This window comes from Gorilla gorilla, chromosome 6, assembly GCF_029281585.2.
Source record: "Gorilla gorilla gorilla isolate KB3781 chromosome 6, NHGRI_mGorGor1-v2.1_pri, whole genome shotgun sequence".
Classification (NCBI taxonomy): domain Eukaryota; kingdom Metazoa; phylum Chordata; class Mammalia; order Primates; family Hominidae; genus Gorilla; species Gorilla gorilla.
This window is the reverse complement of record NC_073230.2, coordinates 161016911-161040924: the sequence shown is the minus strand read 5'-3', so window position 1 is coordinate 161040924 and position 24014 is coordinate 161016911. Positions and strand designations below refer to the sequence as shown.

The window sequence follows — 24014 nt, the reverse complement described above, 5'->3', positions numbered from 1 at the left end:
TCATAGATACGTAATTGCTTTCTAGAACTACAGTCACATTCCCTTGACATGGGTATTTTGGAACAGTAATCAGTCAAATTTGAAATGAAAGTTTAAATTTGTATTCTTGGGATTTTGTAATTTTAGACCCACCCAAGACTTATACCCAGGATGGTGTGTGTTTGACTGAATCAGGGATGACTCAGTTACAGAGCCTCACAGTTACAGTTCCAAGAAGAAAACGGTCAAAACCAAAATTGAAATTGAAGATTATAAATCAGAATAGCGTGGCCGTCCTTCAGACCCCTCCAGACATCCAATCAGAGCATTCAAGGGATGGTGAAATGGATGATAGTCGAGGTAATACTAATTTATTTTCCATGAAATATGTGTGCAAGAATTAAAGCATATAAAGTGACTTTTGAAATATGTGTATGATTTACCAAAGGGTAAATCACACTGACTTAGTTAACCCCTGATGTGACTGACCCTTGCCATTTCCAAATGAGTGATCTTCTTAGACCTTGCCTTTTCAGGTTCTCTTCCTTTCACACATTTTAGAACAGACCTACCTTACAGAAATCTCAAGGAGCACCGTATCTTTGAAGATCACAGGTGGGGAACTACAGAGGGCTTGACTTTAGTTTGCTAGATAACGACACAAACCTTCTCAGATACTGTGAGCTTGGATAATACCATGGTTAAGTTAAGGTAGTTGATGCATACATTCTAGAAATGGAAAAGCTGTCACTTAATGTTACTTCAGGTATAACTTCATATTCACTAGTGTGCATCATAAAGTATTGGTTTATAAACATTTTCTTGATCAAAGTAAATATAAGGTTTTTCTAGCTGAATTCTTTTTTTTTTTTTTCAGTTGGGAGACAGGGTCTTGCTCTGTTGCCCAGGTTAGAGTGCAGTGACACGATCTTGGCTTACTACAACCTCTGCCTCCTGGGTTCATGCGACCCTCCTACCTCAGCCTCCTGAGTAGCTGGGACCATGGATGTGGGCCACCACGCCTGGCTAATTTTTGTATTTTTTTGTAGAGATGGGGTTTTGCCATGTTGCCCAGACTGGACTGGAACTCCTGGGCTCAAGCCATCTGCTCTGCTCAGCCTGCTGAGTTCTTGAGATAGCAAAATATTTTAATAGTAACCTAAAATCCAATATGAGTTAAAGAGGATTACTGTTGGTTTGCTCATTTTTGGGGCAGTTATTTATTTTCAACTGATTCAGAAATGAAGTGATGATTATTTCTGTTTGATTATATTTTATTTCATAGTTTTTTTTTTTTTTTTTTTTAAGGGGCAGTGTCTTGTTACGTTGCCCAGGCTGGTTTCCAACTCCTGGGCTCAAGTGATCCTCCTGCCTCAGCCTCTCAAGTAGCAGGTACTATAGGCATGCGCCACTGCAGCTGGCTTTGAGACAATAGAATTTATTGAATACCTACTGTATGTCAGATGTTGGAAATCATATCAGTGTACAAAGCAGGTAGAATTCTCTGCATAGAGTTTATATTTTAATGTTAGGTAACCCAACTCTTAAAAAAAATCAGTTAATTATAATGTGTTTGGCAAGTCCCATGGTAAAAATAAAGTTTGATAAAGAAGAATTGCCTGGCCAGGCGCAGTGGCTCATACCTGTAATCTCAGCACTTTGGGAGGCCGAGGTAGGTAGATCACTTGAGGTCAGGAGTTCGAGACCAGACTGGCCAACATGGTGAAACCCATTCTCTGCTAAAAATACAAAAATTAGCCGGGCTCAGTGGCATGCACCTGTAATCCCAGCTACTCGGGAGGCCAAGGCAGGAGAATTGCTTGAACCTGGGAGGCAGAGGTTACAGTGAGCCGAGATTGCACCACTGCACTCCAGCGTGGGTGACAGAGCAAGACTCTGTCTCCAAAAGAAAAAAAAAAGGAATTGGAAGTACAGACGGGTGTTTAGGGTCCATATGAACAGAAAGCAGTATTTGAGCACAGATTTTAAAGAGGTGAGTGAGTGAGCCACTTGATTACCTGAGAGAAGAGCATCCCACACAGTGAGGAAGCCAATGTAAAGGCTCTGGGTGAGAGTGTGCTGAGCATGTTTGAAGAGTGTTGTGGAGACCAACAGAGTGAGCAGACGGGACAGTCAGAAGGTGAGAAGATTAGAGATGTGAGGACAAGAAGGACGGCTCAGTATATCTCACACAACCATAAGGTGATGTGTCAGTAGTTTGTGCTTAATAGCAATGGAATGGGAGGCCATTGAATGTTCCTGAAAAGAAGAACACCATGATCTTATTTATACTTTGAGAGGAACACTCTCCTATGATATAAGTAGATGATTAGGTGCAAGATTTATGACAGGTAGATCAGTGAGAAACAATGGTCCAGGTGAGAGGTAATTGTGGCTTTGAAAAGGTATGTCATTTGTGGCCGGGCTCAGTGGCTCATGCCTGTAATCCCAGCATTTTGGGAGGCCAAGGCGGGTGGATCACCTGAGGTCAGGAGATCAAGACCATCCTGGCCAACATGGTGAAACCTTGTCTCTACTAAAAATACAAAAATTAGCTGGGCGTGGTGGCAGGCACCTGTAATCCCAGCTATTCGGGAGGCAGAGGCAGAGGATTGCTTGAACCCAGGAGGCAGAGGTTGCAGTGAGCCAAGATCGAGCCACTGCACTCCAGCCTGGTGACAGAGTGAGACTCCATCTCAAAAAATAAATAAATAAATGAAAAGATATGTCTTTTGTATGTTCTTGATAATTTTTGTTTTGTAGTGTGTTTTGGGTCTATGTTACTGGGAGAAACACTTTCTGATGCTTGTATGTAACTGATTTTCAGATACAATTGAACAGGTAATTTGATTTGGGGGCTTGGAGTTTGCAAAGAAGTAGTCCATATACTTAGGAGGAATTGATCAGATCAGCTTTAACAAGAATTTCCATTTCTAAGGATGTTAAAAAATGTCTGAAAAAGGTTTCCATAGTCTCTTAAATTTGGGAAGTGCTCCATTTCACAAAATATGAAAGGTTTCTTGATAATAGTGCACATTGTTTCCCAAATTATGAGGTTATAATACCTTTTAAAAACAACACAAAAGACCTTGGAAGGTTTTCCTTGTGACTACCACTTGTAAACACTGAGAAATGGTGATATGTTTCAATTTCATATTTTCTCATTGACTCGTATCAGGGTAAAAGAAAATCAGTTGAAAAATTACCCTTGCTTTTTTAAAATTTACGTGATAAAATAGCCCATCTGAATTTACTGAATTTGTCCTTATTTTTATTGAATATGAAAAAAGATTGTTTAGTGTGTTGGATGTTAAATGCTAAGACAATTTTAGAATTTAAGGAATTGAATATACAGTATTTTCATGACTAGTCCCTCATGTTCATTTATGTGCCAGGATCTCACATCCTTTGCAGAAGGAAAGGTACATTCCTAGGGATAAAATAAATGCATGTTACTTGGACAACATTTTTGCTTTCTGTTTGCTAAATAAAAATCCCTTTTAAAAATTCAGTATTGCCACACTTTGCCATATTAAAAATGTTTTAGATTACTATATTATCCTGAAACTACATGTACACACACACCCCTAAAATAAGTTTTATGGTATTTCATATGCCTGTACAGGAGAAAAAATAGGGAAAGAATACAATCATCGTAAGTGCTTATTATTACATTATGCTGAGATTTCTAATAACACTGCCCTTTTCTGGGTATTTTGTATTAAACCTAAAATTTGTGATGTTTTAGACTGTTTCACTAACGTGTTTTGATAATGTCTCAGTACCCTTGGGAAAGCATTATAAAGTAGTGGGCAATGATGAAACCTACTCTGGGTGTTTTTAGGCAAATTTTTTAACTTCTCTGATGCTAGTGTTCTCATTTATAAAATAGGTGAACCAGGATGAGCCCATAGGATAGTTGTGCTGATGAGGTGCAAGGATGCATGCCAGGCACCCAGCACTGGCTCTTCCCACACATGGAGTGCTCAGTAACCGTGAGCTATTAGAATACAAGTGCTCAACCAGTGCTTGAGCAATTGTGTTCTGTGTCCAGCAGAACTCAACAGAATCCCATGCTTGTCTTTATATGTGAATTCAGTTCCTTTTGAGTTAGTAAGAAATTATGCCTGTGTTGGGGTAATTGAACTTTTAGGATGAGGGAATTGTCTGCCACAATTATTCTCTGAGCTTAATATTTCCATGTCTTTTTCTTCATTTTGGAAGTTGTGGAAAAATTATAATGAAAGAGTATATAAACGTTTTCCTCTGTATTATAGCATATCTGACAGTTTCCTTTATTAAAAAGTACAATACATTAGGTAGAGACTTGATGAATTTAAAATTAAAGTTTGAAAAGTATTATTGACTATAAGTGATCTTCAGCTGTGCAGTTTTCAACTTGAGGTTGTCAGAATGTAATATTACACATTATATTACACACATCTACAGAATCCGAACTGTGATGTTCCTGGAGTATTGGAGCAATACCTATGACTTTTTGTTCCTATTTATTTTTAACTCTTCTAATAACCGCTTCCTTAAGAAAAGTCATACATCATCACTTTGGTGTATCAGAAACAAATTCCTTATGCAATAAAAGCATACTTCTTTCTCATTCACCTCCTGGGATCTAGAAACCCTGTTAATGCAAGAAAACAATCCCAAACCTCAATAAAATAACACTCTGTTTGTCTCAAGAGTGGAAACACAACACACTTCCTCTCAAGTGGTGGTCCCAGATCGACCATCACAGTGTATGGATGTGTTTGGAGGTGTGGGAATAGGACTGCACTGAGGCTCTAGAAGGCCAGCAGGTGGGGCAGACTGAATGGAGGGAGGGGACTGGCATTCAGTAACTACTGGAGAGTGGGAAGAGTGAGGTAGACTATGCATCTGGTGAAGGTGGCTGCTTCCTTGAGGTTTGTTACTTTCTGTAATGTTAATTCCCTCAACTTTTAAAATTTGATTTTTAGACAAGTTATACATTCAAATGATTTAAAATTGGAAAATAATTAAAAGGTAAACAGTGAAGTCTCTCCCTTTCCCCTGCCTTCATGCCCCCAGTTTACATCTCCAGAAACCTCAGAGGTTTCTTGTGTAACCTTCCAGATGTGTTTTATGCATGTATAAGGAAATGTGTGTGTGTGTGTGTATATATATATATATATTTTGTGTGTGTGTATATATATATATTGTTCCTTTTGTCTTACTACTTTTTACTGTCGTTCATTTTTTTATGGCTGCAAATATTCCTTTGTATGGAAATATAAGCAATTTAATTTTCCTGTTCTTTCCCCTGTTGATAGACCTTTGGGTTTCTTTCAATCTTTTTTTTTTTTTTTTTTTTTTTGAGACAGAGTCTTGCTCTGTCGCCCAGGCTGGAGTGCAGTGGCACGATCTTCGCTCACTGCAAGCTCCGCCTCCTGGGTTCACGCGATTCTCCTGCCTCAGCCTCCCGAGTAGCTGGGACTACAGGCACCTGCCACCATGCCCGGCTAATTTTTTTGTATTTTTAGTAAAGGCGGGGTTTCACCATGTTAGCCAGGATGGTCTCGATCTCCTGAACTCGTGATCTGCCCGCCTCAGCCTCCCAAAGTGCTGGGATTACAGGTGTGAGCCACCGCGCTCGGCTTTCTTTCAATCTTTTACTGTGAATAGTACAATGAATCACCTGGTATATTTATAATGTTGTATGTAAGTGGGCCTGCAAAGGTGAATTCCTTGCTAAATCCAAAGACATAATGCATTTGAAACTGTTTTTGGCAGGTAGGATACAGTTTTTTTTTTCATTTATTTTTATTATACATATCTGAAGTATACAACATGCTTTGTATACATAGTGAAATGATTACTATGGTCAAACAAATGTCTGTATCCTTCACCTTCCATAGTTACTCTCTGTGTGTGTACACCTAAAATGTCTTTCAGCAAATTTTCATTACAATATTATTAACTATGGTTCTCATGCTGTGTATTAATTTGATCTCTAGAATTATTCATCTTATCTAACTGCAGATTTGTACCCTCCGACCTACTTCTGCCCATCCCACCTATCCCCTACCTCCAGACCCTTAAAAACCACCATTCTACTCTCTATACGTTCAGCTTCTCACCCCGCTGCCTCCCATTCTGCTTATTAAGTGAGATCATACAGTATTTTTCTGTGTCTGGCTTACTTTATTTAGTATACTTTCCTCCCGGTTCATCCATGTTGTCACAAATGGCAGTATCTCCTTTCTTAAAGCTAACTGTTCCATTGTATAAAGTCCTCATTGTCATCAGTAAGTTCTTAGAAACTGTGGTTAAGAGGGGAAAAAAAGTATGACAAAACTGATTTTTTTTTTCATTTTGCATTATGCCAAAATTAGATTGAAGGAAACAGTGTTACTTGAGGACCTGCTGTATGTTCATTTAGCTTAACGTCTCAGTTCCCAAGAACCTATTGATGAGATTAAGGGAGGACTTAATATATGTATATACACACATCACAATTTCTTTATCCATTCATCTGTCCTTGAATGGGTAAGTAAATTGTCCATTAGGACACTTAGTTTATTTCCATATCTTGGCTATTGGGAGTAATGTCGCCATGAACGTGGGAGTGCAGATGTCTCTCTCAGATGCTGATTTTATTACCTTTGAATATATGCCCAACAGAGGCATTGTTGGATCTTATGGTGGTAGTTATTTTTTTAAGGAAACTCTATACTGTTTTCAATAATGGCTATACTAATTTACATTCCTATCAACCATGTACAAAGGTTTCGTTTTCTACACATCCTCACCAACACTTATGTCTTTGCCTTTTTGATAATAGTCATTCTGAGAGACATGAGATGATATCTATTGTGGTTTTAATTTTCATTTTCCTCATGATTATGATGTTGAGCATCTTTTCATATACTATTTGACCATTTGTGTGACTTTGGAAAAATGGCTATTCAGGTCCTTGCCTAATTTTAAAATCCAGTTATTTGGGATTTTTTTGCTACTGAGTTGTGTGAGTTCCTTATATGTTTTGGATTTTAACCCCTTATCAGATGTGTGGTTTGCCAATATTTTCCCCTAATCCCTGTGCTATCTTTTCACCCCGTTTTTTTTTTTTTTTAATTGCTATGCAGAAGCTTATTTGCTTGATGTAGTCCCACTTGCTTATTTTTGCTTTTGCTACCTGAGCTTTTGGTGTGATATCCAAAAAATCATTGTCAAGGAGGATATCAAGGAGTTTTTCTCCTATATTTCCTTCTAGGAGTTTTATGGTTTCAGGTGTTAGGTATTTAATCTATTTTGAGTTGCTTTTTATGTATGATGTGTAAGATAGGCATCAGGTGCAGTTTCATTCTTTTGCATATAGATATCTAGTTTTCTTACCACTACTTACTGAAGACACCATCTTTTCCCTATTGTATCGTATTGGACTTGTCAAAAATTAGCTCATAATATATGCTTGGGTTTATTTTTGGGCTCTGTATTCAGTTCCATTGATCCATGTGTCTGTTTTTATGCCAGTACCATACTGTTTTGTTAACTATCACTTTGTAATATAACTTGAAATCAGGTAGTGTGATAACCTTCTACTTTGTTTTTCTTTCTCAAGATTCTTTTGGCTATTCAGGGTCTTTTATGATTTAATACAAATTTTAGAATTGTGTTTTCTATTTTTGTGAAAAATGCCTTTGGAAATTTGATAGGGATTGCATTGAATCTGTAGATCACTTTGGATAGTATGGACATTTTAACAATATTCTTCCAATCCACAAACATGGGGATATTGTTATATTTATTTGTGTCTTTAGTTTTTTTTCTGTTTTTTGAGACAGAGTCACGCTCTGTTGCCCAGGCAGAAGTGCAGTGGTGTGATCTCAGCTCACTGCAACCTCCGCCGCCTCCTGGGTTCAAGCAGTTCTGCTGCCTCAGTCCCCCAAGTAGCTGGGATTACAGGTGCCTGCCACCACGCCTGCCTGGCCAATTTTTGTATTTTTAGTAGAGACAGGGTTTCACCATGTTGGCCAGGCTGGTCTTGAACTCCTGACTTCAGGTGATCTACCCGCCTTGGCCTCCCAAAGTGCTGGGATTACAGGCGTGAGCCACCATGCCCGGCTGTGTGTCTTTAGTTTCTTTTGTCAATATTTTATAGTGTTTAGTATATAAAGCTTTCACTTCCTTCATTAAATTTGTTCCTCAGTGTTTTATTCTTTTTGATGTTATTTTAAGTGTAAGTGTTTTCTTGATTTTTTTTTTCAGATCATTATTTGTATAAAGAAATGCATCTGATTTTTGTATATTGATTTTGTATCCTGCTACTTGACTGAATTCATTTATTCTAGTAACTGGAATTTTTGGGGGTTTCTACATACAGGATCATGTCATCTGCACACAGGGATAATTTTACCCCCTTTTTTCTGCTGATGCCTTTTATTTCCTTTTCTTATGTGATTGCTCTGGCTTAGGACTATGTTGAATATAAGTGTTAAGAGTAGGCATCCTTGCCTTGTAGCAGATATTGAAGAAAAGCTTTCAGTCTTTCCCTGTTGTAGGTTTGTTTTTGAATAGGCAATACCTGTGCATGATACAAGAAATACAAAGGTCTTAAAAAGAGTGAACAATGTTAAGTTAGCCTACCTTTTGACCATCCCTTCCTTGGAAAGAACCAGTGTTTTCTTATAACTTTCCAGAGATTAGTCATCTAGATACAAGTATGTATATATGGGAGAATTTCTCATATTTGGGTGATATGGTCTTTTTCTTTTCTTTTCTTTTCTTTCTGTCTGTCTTTCTGTCTGTCTTTCTTTCTGTCCTCGTCTCGTCTCTTCTCTTCTCTTTTCTTCGTTTCTTTCGATGGAGTCTTGCTTTGTCGCCCAGGCTGGAGTGCAGTGGCACAATCTCGGCTCACTGCAGGCTCTGCCTCCCAGGTTCATGCCATTCTCTTGCCTCAGCCTCTGGAGTAGCTGGGACTACAGGCACCTGCCACCACGCCTGGCTAATTTTTTGTATTTTTAGTAGAGATGGGTTTTCACCGTGTTAGCCAGGATGGTGTCTATCTCCTGACCTCGTGATCCGCCTGCCTTGGCCTCCCAAGGTGCTGGGATTACAGGCATGAGCCACCGTGCCTGGCCGATACGGTCTTTTTCTTTATTTCAGCCTGTGGGAATCAGAAGGCCCTTGTGAAGATGTTGGTTAGAAGAGACTTTAGCCTACAGTGATACCACTTGTGTTAGGGCACTGTATGTGCTACTTTATGCCATTTGTCTCAACATGTATGCTTACTGGTGTCACTATGAACCTCATCAATAAAAGTGCTCTCTTGGTTTTTACTGTCCTTGTGTGCATTGTTTCAGGTGAAAGGTGGCCTTTGTACTAGATCCAGTGCTATCCTTGGCCACAAACCATTACATATGATTAATTTGGGGATTTCCTCTTTATCATCCTGGAGATCATCTTCTGTTCTCTCCTGTGTTACATGTGTTTTCTGCAATTTCATGAATTTCCCTTTATTTCTTCCCTCAATTTGGGTGGAACGTATCTTCCGTAGCTCCCTGACAGAGAATGTGTGGAAGGTAAGTTTTGAGCATTATATACTTCTGAAAATGTCTTTATTTTACCTTCCTACCTGACTCATCTTTTCCAGGTTGGAAATACATTTTCATTTATCAATTTTAGTCAATTGATCCACTGTCTTTTAGTTTCTAGTATATGAAGAACTCGGTTCTCTCTATGTGACCTGCGTTTTCTTGGAAGCTGTTAAGATTTTGGGAAATTCTTTGTCCTCAGTGTTCTAAAATTTCATGAGGATAACGTCTGTTTTTGTCTATTTTAGATTTTTAAAATCTGTTTTGTTAGGCACTGAGTGGTCTCTTTCAGTCTGCTGTCTTATATCCTTCAGTGGTAGGAAATGTTCTTGAACTATATTATTGATAACAATTCCCTCTCTTTTTCTAGAATTCTGCTTTTCAGATGTGAAACATACTCAGTTTTTCTCTGCTTCTTTCCAATTCATGTCCTTATTTTATCTTCCTCTACTGAGTTTTATTTCTATTTCAGTTATTTCAAGAGCTTTCTTTCCTCCCTTTGAATGTTTCTTTTGTAGCATCCTATTCTTGCCTCATGGGTATCTTATATTATCCCTCAGAGGATTTTAATCTTTTTTAAGATTTTTTTTCTTCCTACTTTGTCTGTTAATTCCAAATTGTCTTTTATGTTCTCAGGTCTCTGTCTTTCATGTTACAGATCAGGGGTGTTGCAGATCTTCTGGCTTCCATGGCCCACATTGGAAGAAGCATTGTCTTGGGCCACACATAAAATACACTAATGATAGCTGATGAGCTTTTTTAAAAAAAAAAAAAAAACTCATAAAAAGTCTCATAATGTTTTATGAAAGTTTATGAATTTGTGTTGGGCTGCATTTAAAGCGTCTTGGCTGCAGGTTGGACAAGCTTGTTATAGACCATTGTCAGATAATCTTTATGGTACATGCATGATTAAAAGTGAAGAACTAAAGATGGAGACTGGATAGATAGTATTTTTATTTTTAAAAAAAGGAATTAAGTAGTTGATTAGAAAGCTTTGAGTATGTGGTGGTGCTTGTCGATTTGTAAGTTTAGTGGGGTGATTTGTGCTGACCATTTGGTGAACCCTCTGGTTTCCATATCTTTAGATGTTCTTCTTGAACTGATCAGGTTCCCCACAGCAGTCTTTTCAAACCTCATACTTGGAGGCTAGAGATCTGGCTGCTAGCTTTCTGAGAATTCAGTGGGGAAACGTGGGGTCTGGCAGTGGGAGCAGGATGGGGTTGTCCACATTTAGTATGCCCATATTTTCTTGGTCCTATTTTCAATCTTCATCCCATTGTTCCATTTAAGGTCACCCAGGAATCCTGCATCCCGCAAATGAGAGTAGCAGCTTCTCAGTGGGTAAACCTAGGAAGCAGGTGTAGGGAGTATGACTTCTGCAGATAATTAAATCTCCTGTTGCTTGGGTTTTCTCCCACTTATTTCCAAAGGTGGCCAGTTTTCCTAGTTTCTCAGCCTTCTGAGGATTGTTATAAACTGGATTCTTTTTTTCAGTTCTTTCTGCTCTCAACTGAGAATTTGCCTTTGTTAAGTTGTTTTTCTCCTTTCCTATTGTCTTTTTTTTTTTTTTTTAAGGAGATTGGGTCTTTCTCTGTTGTCCAGGCTAGAATGCAGTAGTGTGATCATAACTCACTGTAGCCTTAACCTTCTGGGCTCAAGCAATTCTCTTCTCCCACCTCAGCCTCCCAAATAGCTGGGATTACCGGCATGCCACCATGCCACAGCTTGATTTTATCTTTTAAAAATAGATTATTTCAGTGTGTTTTTTAGTAGGGTTTCAGGAGAATGTAATTTTAACGTATGAATTTAGTCTGCCACCTTAACCCAAAATTCCCTGTCATTAACTTTTAGGTGGGTTTATTTGAAGGTAAACAATTGGTATTGTCATCTTTGGTGCTTGTATTTTTCAGTAATTTTCTTTTTTCTTTTCTTTTCTGTTTTTTTTTTTTTTTTTTTTTTTGAGACGGAGTCCCGCTGTCGTCCAGGCTGGAGTGCAGTGGTGCCAACTCGGCTCACTGCAAGCTCTGCCTCCCAGGTTCACGCCATGCTCCTGCCTCAGCCTCCCGCGTAGCTGGGACTACAGGCACCAGCTACCTCACCTGGCTAATTTTTTGTATTTTTAGTAGAGACGGGGTTTCACTGTGTTAGCCAGGATGGTCTCGATCTCCTGACCTCGTGATCTGCCCGCCTCGGCCTCCCAAAGTGCTGGGATTACAGGCGTGAGCCACCGCACCTGGCCTTTTTTTTTTTTTTTTTTTTTTGAGAGTTGGGATTTCACTCTTGCTGCTCAGGCTGGAGTGCAATGGCACGATCTCGGCTCACTGAAACCTCCGCCTCCTGGGTTCAAGCAATTCTCCTGCCTCAGCCTCCTGAATAGCTGGGATTTTAGGCGTGTACCACCACGCCCAGATAATTTTGTATTTTTAGTAGAGACTCACCATGTTGGTCAAGCTGGTACGGAACTTCTGACCTCAAGTGATCCACCTGCTTTGGCCTCCCAAAGTGCTGGGATTATGGGCATGAGCCACCGTGCCTGGCCTATAAACTTTTCTTTTCATGGTTTAGTCATAAGTCGATAGCCATTATCAGATTGTTATGGAATTGGCCTCAAATATAGACCAAATATAATAAAAAAGAAAAGACAAATACCCTGTTCATGCCATTACAGAAATATGTTATCTCTAATACTGAGAATATTGAAGGAGTTAACAACTTGATTTTAAAATGTATTTGATAAACATGTCTTTTTCCTGTAATACAATGTAAAGCATATGTAACTTGGAAAAGTTTGATTACCATAGTGTTAAAATAGCATTCTCTAAAATAGCATTCTCTAAGCATTCCATTTACCTCATTCAGTGAAGTATTTATTGAACATGTATTAGGTATCCTACTAACAATACATCTGTTACTAAGAAAATCTGTGTACCTGTTCTCATGGAGAATATAGTCTAGCAGGGACACAGATTTTAAAGAACCAATAAAAATGAAGCATGACATTAATACATAGGAGCATACAACTGTTTGACATAATCTTTTCTAAATATCAGGAATTCTTTAATACAGTGAAGTTTAGAATAAATCCTGAAAGATAAGTTAGGTAGAAGGCAGAAATTGGGGAAGATAGTGGAAGAAAGAGCTTGATACATTCAAAGAACTGAGTGTAGTTCACTGGTGGGAGTGAGATGAAGCTGGAAAGTTTACAAGAGACTGTTGTAATGGGCCTTGCAATTTGAAGTTTATTTTGAGGGCATTGGGAAGACATGAAAGGATTTTAAGCAGAAAATTGATACATATTTATAGAAAGATCATTTATGCAGTAATTTAAAGAACTGATTGGAGAGAGATAAGCTTTGAGGTGGGAAACTAGATAGGAGCATGTTGTATTAATAGTGAGTCATCTGAGGTTGGACTAAGATGGTAGTAGAGAGTGATAAAATGCATTTCAGAGGTATTGAGGAGTCTTGGTTGTAGGAGGAAAGAGATTAGGAATGATTAAGGTGGTCTTCCAGGCCTCTGTCTTCTCCGGGTTACATTTCCATGCCTTTTAATGATGGTAGGTAACATGGGAAAAAGGAGAAAGTTTATTTTAAATTAGTAGTTCATTTTGGATATACAGTTTTCAGTAACTAGGTAATATTCAATTATAGCTGTGGTTGAAGCTCAGAAGAGAGTTCTAGTCTAGAGACCTGGACCTGAAGACATAATTAAAAGCAAGTGAATTTGTTAAGTGCAAATGGATTGCACTTAACAGAACTCTGAGTTCTGTGTTCCCCTTCTCTGATTATGTTTTATTTCATGGAACACTGAGCTAAGCAGCACAATTTCTACGACCATTTGGGGCTTCTTCTACCTCCTTTCATACTTTCCCTACCAACAGGGATGTACAATTAAAATGGCTCAGCAACAACCCTACTTTTTATTCCCCATTATGTAGGGATTATATATTTGATAGGTTTTTCCAGTTTTGTGTATACATTTACTTTTTTCCAGAAGGAGAACTTATGGATTGTGATGGAAAATCAGAATCTAGTCCTGAGCGGGAAGCTGTGGATGATGAAACCAAGGGAGTGGAAGGAACAGATGGTGTCAAAAAGAGAAAAAGGAAACCATACAGACCAGGTATAGTGCCTGAGGTAGACATTTCAATATCATCAACACTTGGTTAATTAAAGAAAAATACAATACTGAAGACTTCAATTAAAATTAAATATTCAGGATTCAGAACTGTGTAAACAAAAATATGTGCACATAAATTAAAGAACTAAACTATTTGAATACGACCTTTTAGCTCTAGAGTTCTTTATTTTGAATATGTGAATACTTCACAATGAATCGTTATTGAATGTCTTATCCCAAATGTTAACCATTTTATTAAATGCTTTACTAGATAGACTTTTGTTCATACTTGGACTTTGAAGGCCATTTATATAGTTCCTCTGGATGTGTACTTCTGTAACGCTTTTAATTTTCAGTATTCACTTTCTAATATCTTTTTTTGAAAAAACTTACTTCAGTGTTTATGCAGGAGTGCCAGTAAGTATACAGTGTGAAGGGGAATAAGACAGAGTTATTATGGCTCCTAGAATTTATAGTCTAGTTAAAAACCATGACTGATTAAACACTCATTTCTTATCTGCTTCAGGAGTGGAGAGAAAAGCGGTCTTGCTTGTCAGTTTTATTTGCCTTATTGGAAAAAATTATTAAAATTGTCACAATACAGAAGTTGTAGGCTTTTATATATTTATTTAAAAAATTTTTTTCCCGCTTTTCACACGTGTTGAGTAGGCTTTCCTTAGGCAGTTTATTAATATCTTGTTTACCAATGAGGGTTTAAATTGGATTTGTACAATCTTTATGCTTCTTATTGCTTATATTTTATTGGTAAGAGTGATCTAAATCCCTTTTGATATGTAAGGAAGAACTTTCTTACTTCGTTCGTATTCCATGAGACCTTAAAAGATAACCTGTCTTTTAAATAGGTCATATCTATAATAAGGACCTAAGATAAGTTGCTTCTAAATCGTTTTATGAAAATGATTTCATTTCTTCCTGATCATGAGGCTTATAAGTGTACTTTTTTAGACATTGCAGATTTCTTCCAGGAACTTGTATTTACCGTTTTTTTTTCTTTTCCTCTGCCTCACATGGAAGTCAGCCCTCTAATTGAGAGACCCATTAGGTCATGGAGTAAATTGCTAGACAGCGATATCATTTCACAAAAACTTATAGTGTTGACTGTGTACCAGACCTCTATTCTAAGCACTTCACTTATGTTATTTGTCCTTTTAACATATGTATGAGAAGCTGCTTTGCCTTACCCCCATTTTTAACCAGTGAAAGAACTGAGGCATTGAGAAGTATTTAGTGAGTAAGCAGAATTACATAGTCTGACTCCAGATTCCATGCTGTTAACCACAGGGCTCTATGTGTCCCATGTATAAATGTCCTCATACCTTGGAGTACCAGACACCGTCCCCCTGAAATCATATCAGTCAAAGAATATTTGTGTCATCTAGGTAGTTTGTGCCTTCTATCCTCCAGCTAATGTACCAGTTAGCCGGTTAATATACAGACACAGTCATCCATCACTTAAGTTCAGAGAAATACATCATTAGGCATTTTCATCCTTGAGTGAACATCATAGAGTGCACTTCCACAAACCTAGATGGTATAGCTTACTACACACTTAGGCTGTATGGTACGCTAAATTCATTTAAAAAAATAAAGTAATTGTGCTACGGTATTATACCTACGGTGATGTCTGTATGTGGTGGGAATTTTTCAGCTCCATTATAATCTTACGGGACCACTGCCTTAACATGCAGCCCTTTGTTGACCAACATCATTATGCAGTGCATGACTGTTATTTGATGTACGAGGCACTAATATTTGTCAAATAGATAAGCCAGCGTAATTTAGTGTTTGATATTTACACTGATACTGTTTAGAAGAGGAAGTGCACACAGGTCTTTTTGTATTCTGTTTGATAAGTGATAAGAGTGGCTTTGCCTTTTTTTTTTTTTTGGTCGTTTTTAACTTCTATTTTACCTAAAAATCAGGTTATTGATTTAGATTAGCACAGATTTAATTTTGGAAAATGACTTACTATTCAAGATAAAGCAATTTTATCCTGTGTATTGTGGAAACGTAGGGAGAAATTATTTATCAGTTTACCCAATTTCTTTTCTGGATAGGTATTGGTGGATTTATGGTGCGGCAAAGAAGTCGAACTGGGCAAGGGAAAACCAAAAGATCTGTGATCAGAAAAGATTCCTCAGGCTCTATTTCTGAGCAGTTACCTTGCAGAGATGATGGTATAGTACTGACTTAAAAAAAATTTTTTTTTTTAATGTAACCCTTTGGTCTTGATATTTCTATTGGAAAAAACTATCCTAAATAATGTTATAGTCAATAAGAGCCTTATTGCCTCTTATTGTTACTCAATAAGAGTCTTATTGCCTTTTATTGATGAAAGGATTTGAGTGCGTATAGAGTTCATATCTGTAATACAGCAATCAGGTTTTATAAGGAAATGGTTTAAATCCAATAGACTTTATTCTTTTGAGATTTTTTGACAAGCTCTTTTTTCCTGTATCAAATTATTAAATATATTTTCTATATTTAAATATAAATGGTTTAGGGAGTGAATAACTTAGTTACATAAGGTACTTTCTGGTCATCTCCAAAGCCTTTCTTTGACTGCCTTAGCTACTTATCATATAATTTGAAATTCTCAAGTGACAGTGCACCTCAGTTTTTATCTATCTATCTATCTATCTATCTATCTATCTATCTATCTATCTATCTATCTATCTAAGGGTCTCACTGTGTCACCCAGGTTGGCATGCAGTGGCACAATCATGGGTCACTGCAGCCTTGCACTCCTGAGCTCAGGCAGTTCTCCTGTCCTCAGCCTCTGATGTAGCTGGAGACCACAGGCACACACCACCATGCCTAGCTAATTTTTTGGCTTTTTGCAAAGACAGGGTCTCACTTTGTTGCCCAGGCTGGCCTGGAACTCCTGTGCTCAAGCGATCCTCCTGCCTCAGCCTCCCGAAGTGCTGGGATTACAAATGTGAGCCCAGCTGATATCTAAAAAAAATTTTGTTTTTGAGACAGTCTCCCTCTGTTGCCCAGGCTGGAGTGCTGTGGTGCCGTCTCAGCTCACTGCAACCTCCACCTCCCGAGTCCAAGCAATTCTGGTGCGTCAGCGTCCCAAGTGGCTGGGATTACAGGCGTGAACCACTGCATCCAGCCAGGAGTTATTTTTTTTTTTTTTTTGCTATTGGTGGTGAGCAGGAGGTGGTAAGTGATGGTTTGCGTGAAGGTGTATTTCTTATTAAACTGACCCTGAGCGTGGAGTCCCTGAGGGACTCACCTTTATGCAAGTCACCTCTGGCCTGTCTGCCTTGGAGAGAGGCCTTAAGCTTTGTCTTCTATTCCCTATTCCTCACAATGCTCTGAAAATTGGAGTTTGAGGTCGTTGGATTTCAGCAAATTTCGGAGAGCTTTTACTTTTTTGCTTACTTCTGTGGTTCCTTATTTATCTTAATTTTTGTTTTTCATGGATTCCTTACGTTCTGGCTAGGTTACTGGTGCCTTTAAAAAGATTGTTGTAAAAAATGTTTGTCTATTTCTAGTTTTCAGAAGAGTCAATTCACTTACTTAGTCTGGTGGTAGAGTGCCCATATTGATTTTCAGAAGGGATGTGCCATTTGCCCTGCCATTATGAAGCATCTGAGAATATCATTTGATTGTTTGTTTGTCAAATTTAAGCTGTGTTCTTGTTTCTTTGCTAGTTTCATAGTCTCCAAATTTATTTCCATTTCTGATTTCAAGAATAAGTGTTCATTGCATATTTATTAGCATATTCATAGTCATGTTTTCACAATGTGTATATCCTACAAATAATTTATAATAAATTTCTGAACTTGGAATTGCTGTATTAAAGGACACGTTTTCTTTAAGGTTTTTGTTGAGTGTTCTCAATACACCCTACAAAAAAGTTAAACCCACAGAATTTCCCTTAATAGTTTATAAGTTGCCATTTCGTCATACTCATGAGCTTTGGGTATTTATTATTATTATTATTATTATTATTATTATTTTACTCTTTAACAAAATGTTTAAATAAATACGTTTTTGCTTTGTAAAGAAATCGATTATTAAGAAAATAGGAAACATGCTAATACTAAATAAACATGAAATCAAAATTTTATGGCACTTAAAAGTAACAAACTTCATTTGAGATTTTTTGTTCAAAAAGCTTGTTTGTTTATATGAAACTGTGTGTATGTTGGTAAGGTATAAAATTACCTTTAGTGGGTTTGTCTAGAAATTTTAAATGTCACATATTTATAAATGTGACTGTTGTTTCAGGCTGGAGTGAGCAGTTACCAGATACTTTAGTTGATGAATCTGTTTCTGTTACTGAAAGCACTGAAAAAATAAAGAAGAGATACCGAAAAAGGAAAAATAAGCTTGAAGAAACTTTCCCTGCCTATTTACAAGTAATATTTTGCTTTACATTATTTTACATGGTTTGTTAATTGCGGAAATAAAATGTATTGAGTTTTAAAACATAGGTTTGTTGTTTTTGTTAATGTTTTACTTGTTTTGTTGTCATTTAGTCATCACAAATGCCATTTTTACCTTTCAGGGGTCCATAAAAATTAAATTTACTTTTTTGTGTGCTTTGATACTTGTCATAAATTGCTTTTTTAATACCAGTTGTTCACGTCTAAGCATTCTATAAGATGTAACAAGGACACTTTGGGATAGGAAAAACTCAATCTTCCAAGTCATTGATGGCTATGTATACCCCACACCCAAGTTCTGTTGAAATTTCCTTTGCCAATACAAGTTAACATTACTTATATTCATTGATTAAAGATAGGCTTTTCAGCCAAAGTTATAGCTTTAATAATCGTTACCACTTTTAGAGGCCTGGAGAACCAAAGATTTAAGCAGTATTCTTTTTGTTTTCCAAAATACACATCAGAAAAATACCTTTCAGTACGAATAAATTATGTTTGATAGATGTAGACTACAAAAAATTTTTTTTCTAGTTCATCTTGTAAACATTAAGTCAGAGTTTAAGGCCATGTGATACGGAAACAGCTCAATATTAGAAATTGTACTGAGATTAAATATCTGGCTCTGCATCTAACTAAGTGTAAATTCCTAAGCGTGTTATTCATCCTTCCTGGCCTCTATTTCTTCATGTGTTAAAATTGAACTGGAACAGACTATCATTGAGAGTCCATCCTCATTTCATTGTAGACAACTATTCATCTGATCTGTTCCTCCTAAGAAACTATGGCTTACATAGATAACCCTTCATTGCCTGAGTTGTATTTATTTTTTACATCAATTTTCCAATTAGGTATTACTAGTTTAATTGGTTTTAAAATACATTGCCTTTCAACTAGCATACAACTTCCTCAATTTTCTTTTTTGTAGCTACTAACATCTTAATGGCAGTGTTCATGTTAGAGCTCAGCCTATAAAGTCAGGATTTAAATACCATTCCACTACCAGTTAGCTGTGTGATTTTGTTCTGTTTAACATCTCTTGTGTCTCGGTTTCCTCATTTGTGACATAGTGGTACCTCTCAGAAATGCTCAGAAGTTCAGTGAGAGTATGTATGTAAAGTGCCTAGCCTGTGCCTTACCTTTTGTATATCCTTCATACATGGTTTTCCCCTCAATCTCTTATATCCTAGGTTTGCACCTTTGTTTTTTTTAAACAATCATTTAATTGGTCAGGAAAAAAAATCCATTTATAGTTTGGCTTACCTTTTTTTTTTTTTTTTTTTTTTTTGCATCTTTGTTGTTGTTTTCTCCTGGGATTCCCTTTACCTCCCTTCTTAATAGTCCTTTCTAGGAATATTGTGATGGCAACCTGCTTTTCCTCCTATTGATCCTTCTGTAAAGTGCAATATAAATTTAAGAAGCTTTCTTTAGGTGTTTATGCAAGTATGAAAACTAGCCATTTAATACTTTGGCAAAAGAGTCTTTAAAATTATTAGGTCTAATTTCCCAATTACTGCTGTGATCTTAGTCTCCTGGGCCGTCTTGTTCCCCTGTTGCACATCAGTAACTTTCAGCGTGTGTGTGTGTCTGTATGTGTGAATGAGGGAGGCCTTTTTAATGGTACTGTTTTCTTGGACTTTTAGAGACGATGTGGATGGAGCCACCTCTTTATGTTATCTACAGGGAATGTAAAACCCACTAAATTAATAAGGGTGACACAGTTTTTGATAAACACCAGTAAAGTCATGAGTCATTAGACAGAATTCTTGCTGATGATGGTCTAAGATTTCTCAGATTTATACTGAAGGCATTAAATAAATGACCTCTAAACTTCTAAAATGCTTTCTGCTGTTCATCATTTTTTCTAATGATAAAAGCATTGCTTATTATAAGAAATGAATTCTCTTCTACCTGGTATTCTAGTTTTTTGAATTTTTAGATTTTTCATAGTGAGACAACTTTTTCATTTAAAATGTGAACATTTCAAATCAGATATATCATTACCTCCACCAGACTTCACACACTCCCAATCTCTTTTCTCAAAGGGGGTAGTATTGTTAGTAATTTGGGATTTGTCCTTCAGAAACTTTTTTATAATTTATTTTTGCAAACTTATAATCTTGATTTGAACTTTCTAATTTTTTTTTGAGACAGAGCCTCACTCTGTCACTCAGGCTGGAATGCAGTGATGTGATCTCAGCTCACTGCAACCTCTGCCTTCTGGGTTCAAGTGATTCTCGTGCCTCAGCCTTCCAGGTAGCTGGGATTACAGGCATGTTGGCGCATGCCTGGCTAATTTTTGTGTTTTGTGTAGAGTCAAGAGTTTTGCCATGTTGCCCAGGCTGGTCTCTAACTCCTGGGCCTAAGTGAACCACCTACCTCGGCCTCCCAAAATGCTGGGATTACAGGCGTGAGCTACCGCGCCCGACCTGTATTTTATAATTTACTGTATGTGTAATTCAACTTACTTTCTTTTAGTAATGTATTTTAGGGCTTTTTCTTTGATAACATAGAACTATATACTTTTAAAAAATTGTTGTATTTTGTAATATAAGTGTCTCTAATTTGGATAGTTCTATGCCTGTTGATAGACATTAAGGCCATTTTTACTTCTTGACATTACAAAATATGCTACAGTGAACTTTTTTGTGCATGTTTGGCAAGAATGTGTTAAAGGTTGTATTGCGAAATTGTCCTGTATGGAGGATCCTTTTTCCAGATAGACCACATCATAGGATATAGACTAAAGCAGAGTTCCTGGGTTGAAGCAGGGTAAAGGGGTGGAACTGTGCTTCCCTTTTGTCTTTGGTATTGATTTTTGAGAAATTTTGGAGAGATCTTGGAGTTGCAAGGAACCCAGCTTGAAAGTATATTGAAATGGAAAAATGTTAATATGCCTAAATAAATAGAAAACCACAAGCCTTTAGTAGCTGTAAATATTGCACACATAGTATGGCTAAACTGACTATAAAACCCTCTTTCAGATTGATGGTGTAAGTAGTCTTATAGTGTAAGTGTGGTTATATGAATCAATAGATTACAAATCTACCTGAAGTAAATATTAAAGCCGTAGATCAAAGTCTTATGCTGTCCTCTGCAAGTAATCTATAAAAATTAATAATATTCATGAAGCTATTCTGCAGTTTCTAGAAACCTTTGGTATAATTGTGTGGTTTTATTTCCATAATTTTGTCTCTAGTAAAGCTACCAAAAAAATCTTATTTTTAAAATAAGGAGAATCTATATAAAATAATTGACAGGATATTTCTATTTTTTAATACTTCTGTATTCAGTTTCTATATTGTTAAATATAAACCTTTTCTGTTATTTCTGCTTCCTTGTCAAAAACCATGACAGAATAATCTGTTGTGTTTTTAGAATTTTCTAACTAACCATTTTTGTATGTGCTTATCTTCATCTAGGAAGCTTTCTTTGGAAAAGATCTTCTAGATACAAGTAGACAAAGCAAGATAAGTTTAGATAATCTATCAGAGGATGGAGCTCAGCTTTTATATAAAACAAACATGAACACAGGTTTCTTGGATCCTTCCTTAGATCCACTACTTAGTTCATCCTCGGCTCCAACAAAATCTGGAACTCACGGTATGTAGAATTATTCACAGATATTTTCTTAATATAATATAATATAATATAATATAATATAATATAATATACATCTTCCTTTCAGTTAAATCTTTTTGAAATGTTTTTGTTTGGCCTCGTATGCATTTTAAAAATCAACAGCATTGAAGTATAACTTACATTCAGTAAGTGGAACTATTTTAAGTGGACAGGTGTATAAGGTGTAGCAAATTAATTTACCTGTGTAACTAGTACCAACATCAAGAGTTGTGAAGGAAAACATTTGGTTTACACTTTGCTGAGGGCAATGTGAGGGGTTATAATTTGGCCAACAGTGACTTTTTGACTAAAAATCTAAGATAGATTTTTGTTAATCATACAGCTTAAATTCAAAACAGAGAAACCAAAATGGATGTGGGAGTACTTGGGAACTTGCTGGCATACTGTGTTACTACAGTGAAGTCTGTTGCCCTAGGTCATGGTTTCTTACTACTGACAGTTTGCACCAGTAATTCTTTGTTGTGGGAGGGAGGCTTTCTGGTGTATAGAAGGATGTTTAACAGCATCTTTGGCCTCATGATGATCAAAAATATCTCCAGATTTTGCCAAATATATTTTGGTGGGCAAAATCACCCCCGGTTGAGAACCATTATCCTAAATGCAGTGCCTATAGGAACTATTAACAATCAGAGAAAGGTATGAGAACTTGATGTATTTACAGAGTTACAGCAATGTCAGGAGGCTCTAGGAGTTTAACTCATTGGGTAGGTAAGTGTCTTGATCAGTGTTTCTCCCACTTCTCCCCTATGGTTCTGTCAATTGTAAATCATTGTTCTTTTGGTAAGCTTCCTTTTTTTACCATTAATGGCATTTGTTACTCAGTTAATTTTATAAACTCATTTTGAAAAACAATTTTAAAGCAATCTTCCACTGAAAAATGACTTTTGATGTTAAGTAGTTAATGCTTCATTAACTTGGCATTATCCTGGATTGAAATACTGACAACTATTTTTGATTTTGACTTTTTGAAATAATTAGAAGCAATCTTACCCCGTGTTGGACACATGTGCATGTCCAGTCTGCCTCATTGTTGGTAGTGAGGTCATGCTTCTTGTTTGTTCAATCTTACATATTTTTTACCTCCTACTTTAATTCTGTTGTTTTAAGTATGACCTGCTCTTGTCCTTGTCGGTATGTTGTTAAAAATAATGTATAATGAAAGACCTGTGGGTCCTTCAAAGGATATTTTACGATAAAGTATATCTTATAACTCTCATAACTAGCCACTTGAAGACTTAAATAGGAGCTCTTTGCACTTGAGTTTTAAAAGCAAAAGGATTGAAATTGGACAGAGAACATACAGGAAAGATATTGATACAAGTTTTTTTTTTCTTTATTTTTTTCCACAAAAATACTGAAGAGAGAACAGTTTTACAATAAGGCCAAAACTTGGAGGACTAGAAAAATATACCCATTTCAAAACCTAGATTAATTGTTCTTTGCAATTGAACCACTCTTTTCACTTTATAATGGAAAATTAATGACTAAAGGCTTTTTTTTAACATGTCATTCATTATAGCCTATTATATCAATTTTAATGATTTATTCAGATATAAAATCCTTTAGGTAGGGGCAAACTTGTAAAACAGTCTTTAAAAAATTAGTTATAATTGTATAGTAGAATTCCATTACTTTAAAACAAAAAACTGCTATATGACTCCTAAAAAAAATTATCCAGAATTTTTTTCTTTCAACTACAGTGTTGTCATTATTGAAATAATTTTCTCTAAAAAGTTCCTGGATATTTGGGCACGCAAAACTTAATGTGATATGTTACATATGAATTACATTTTGAAAACTATATAATGGGACCAAGACTGTTTGACAGAAGTATTTGACCTGGAATATTACATTTATGCCCTCCTCCCCCTTTTAAGTAAAAATAAGCTTGAGATGGATTAAAAATTTCAGTTTCTCTTTACTGAATGACTAATATAATTATTAAAGCTAGCCTAAACAAGAGTTCCAGTAGTTTCTTGGTTAAGCCCAAACCCATAGAATCCTCCTTGACTTTTCTTTCCCTTTCATTCATCCACGTTTGTCTCTGCCTTCAAAATACGTCCCAAAGCCGACCACTTGTCTCAGCTTTCCATAGAACCCTGGTGCTGTCATCACCTCACCTCTCAGACTGCACCAGTGCCCTTTTCTAATCTTACCAGTCCCTAATTCCCACCCCTCATCTGCTCTACATATAGCAGCCAGTATGTTCCCTTTAAAATATTAGTCATCTCCTATCTTTCAGCCTCCCAGCAACTTCTCATTACACTTCAGAATAAAACCCAGTCTT

The 24014-nt window shown here is 36.7% G+C and overlaps 1 protein-coding gene across 22 annotated transcripts in view; it reads left to right on the top strand.

Moving 5' to 3' along the window:
* The window catches only part of KMT2C (lysine methyltransferase 2C), a 300175-nt gene that overhangs the window by 214447 nt on the left and 61714 nt on the right, over positions 1-24014 (top strand). For all 22 annotated transcript variants that reach the window (XM_055392460.2, XM_055392455.2, XM_055392459.2 and 19 more), the window contains 5 exons: positions 127-339; positions 13542-13670; positions 15746-15865; positions 17931-18061; positions 21508-21688. In XM_055392460.2, the coding sequence (XP_055248435.1) occupies positions 127-339; positions 13542-13670; positions 15746-15865; positions 17931-18061; positions 21508-21688 (774 nt within the window). The remainder of the gene's footprint in view (positions 1-126; positions 340-13541; positions 13671-15745; positions 15866-17930; positions 18062-21507; positions 21689-24014) is intronic.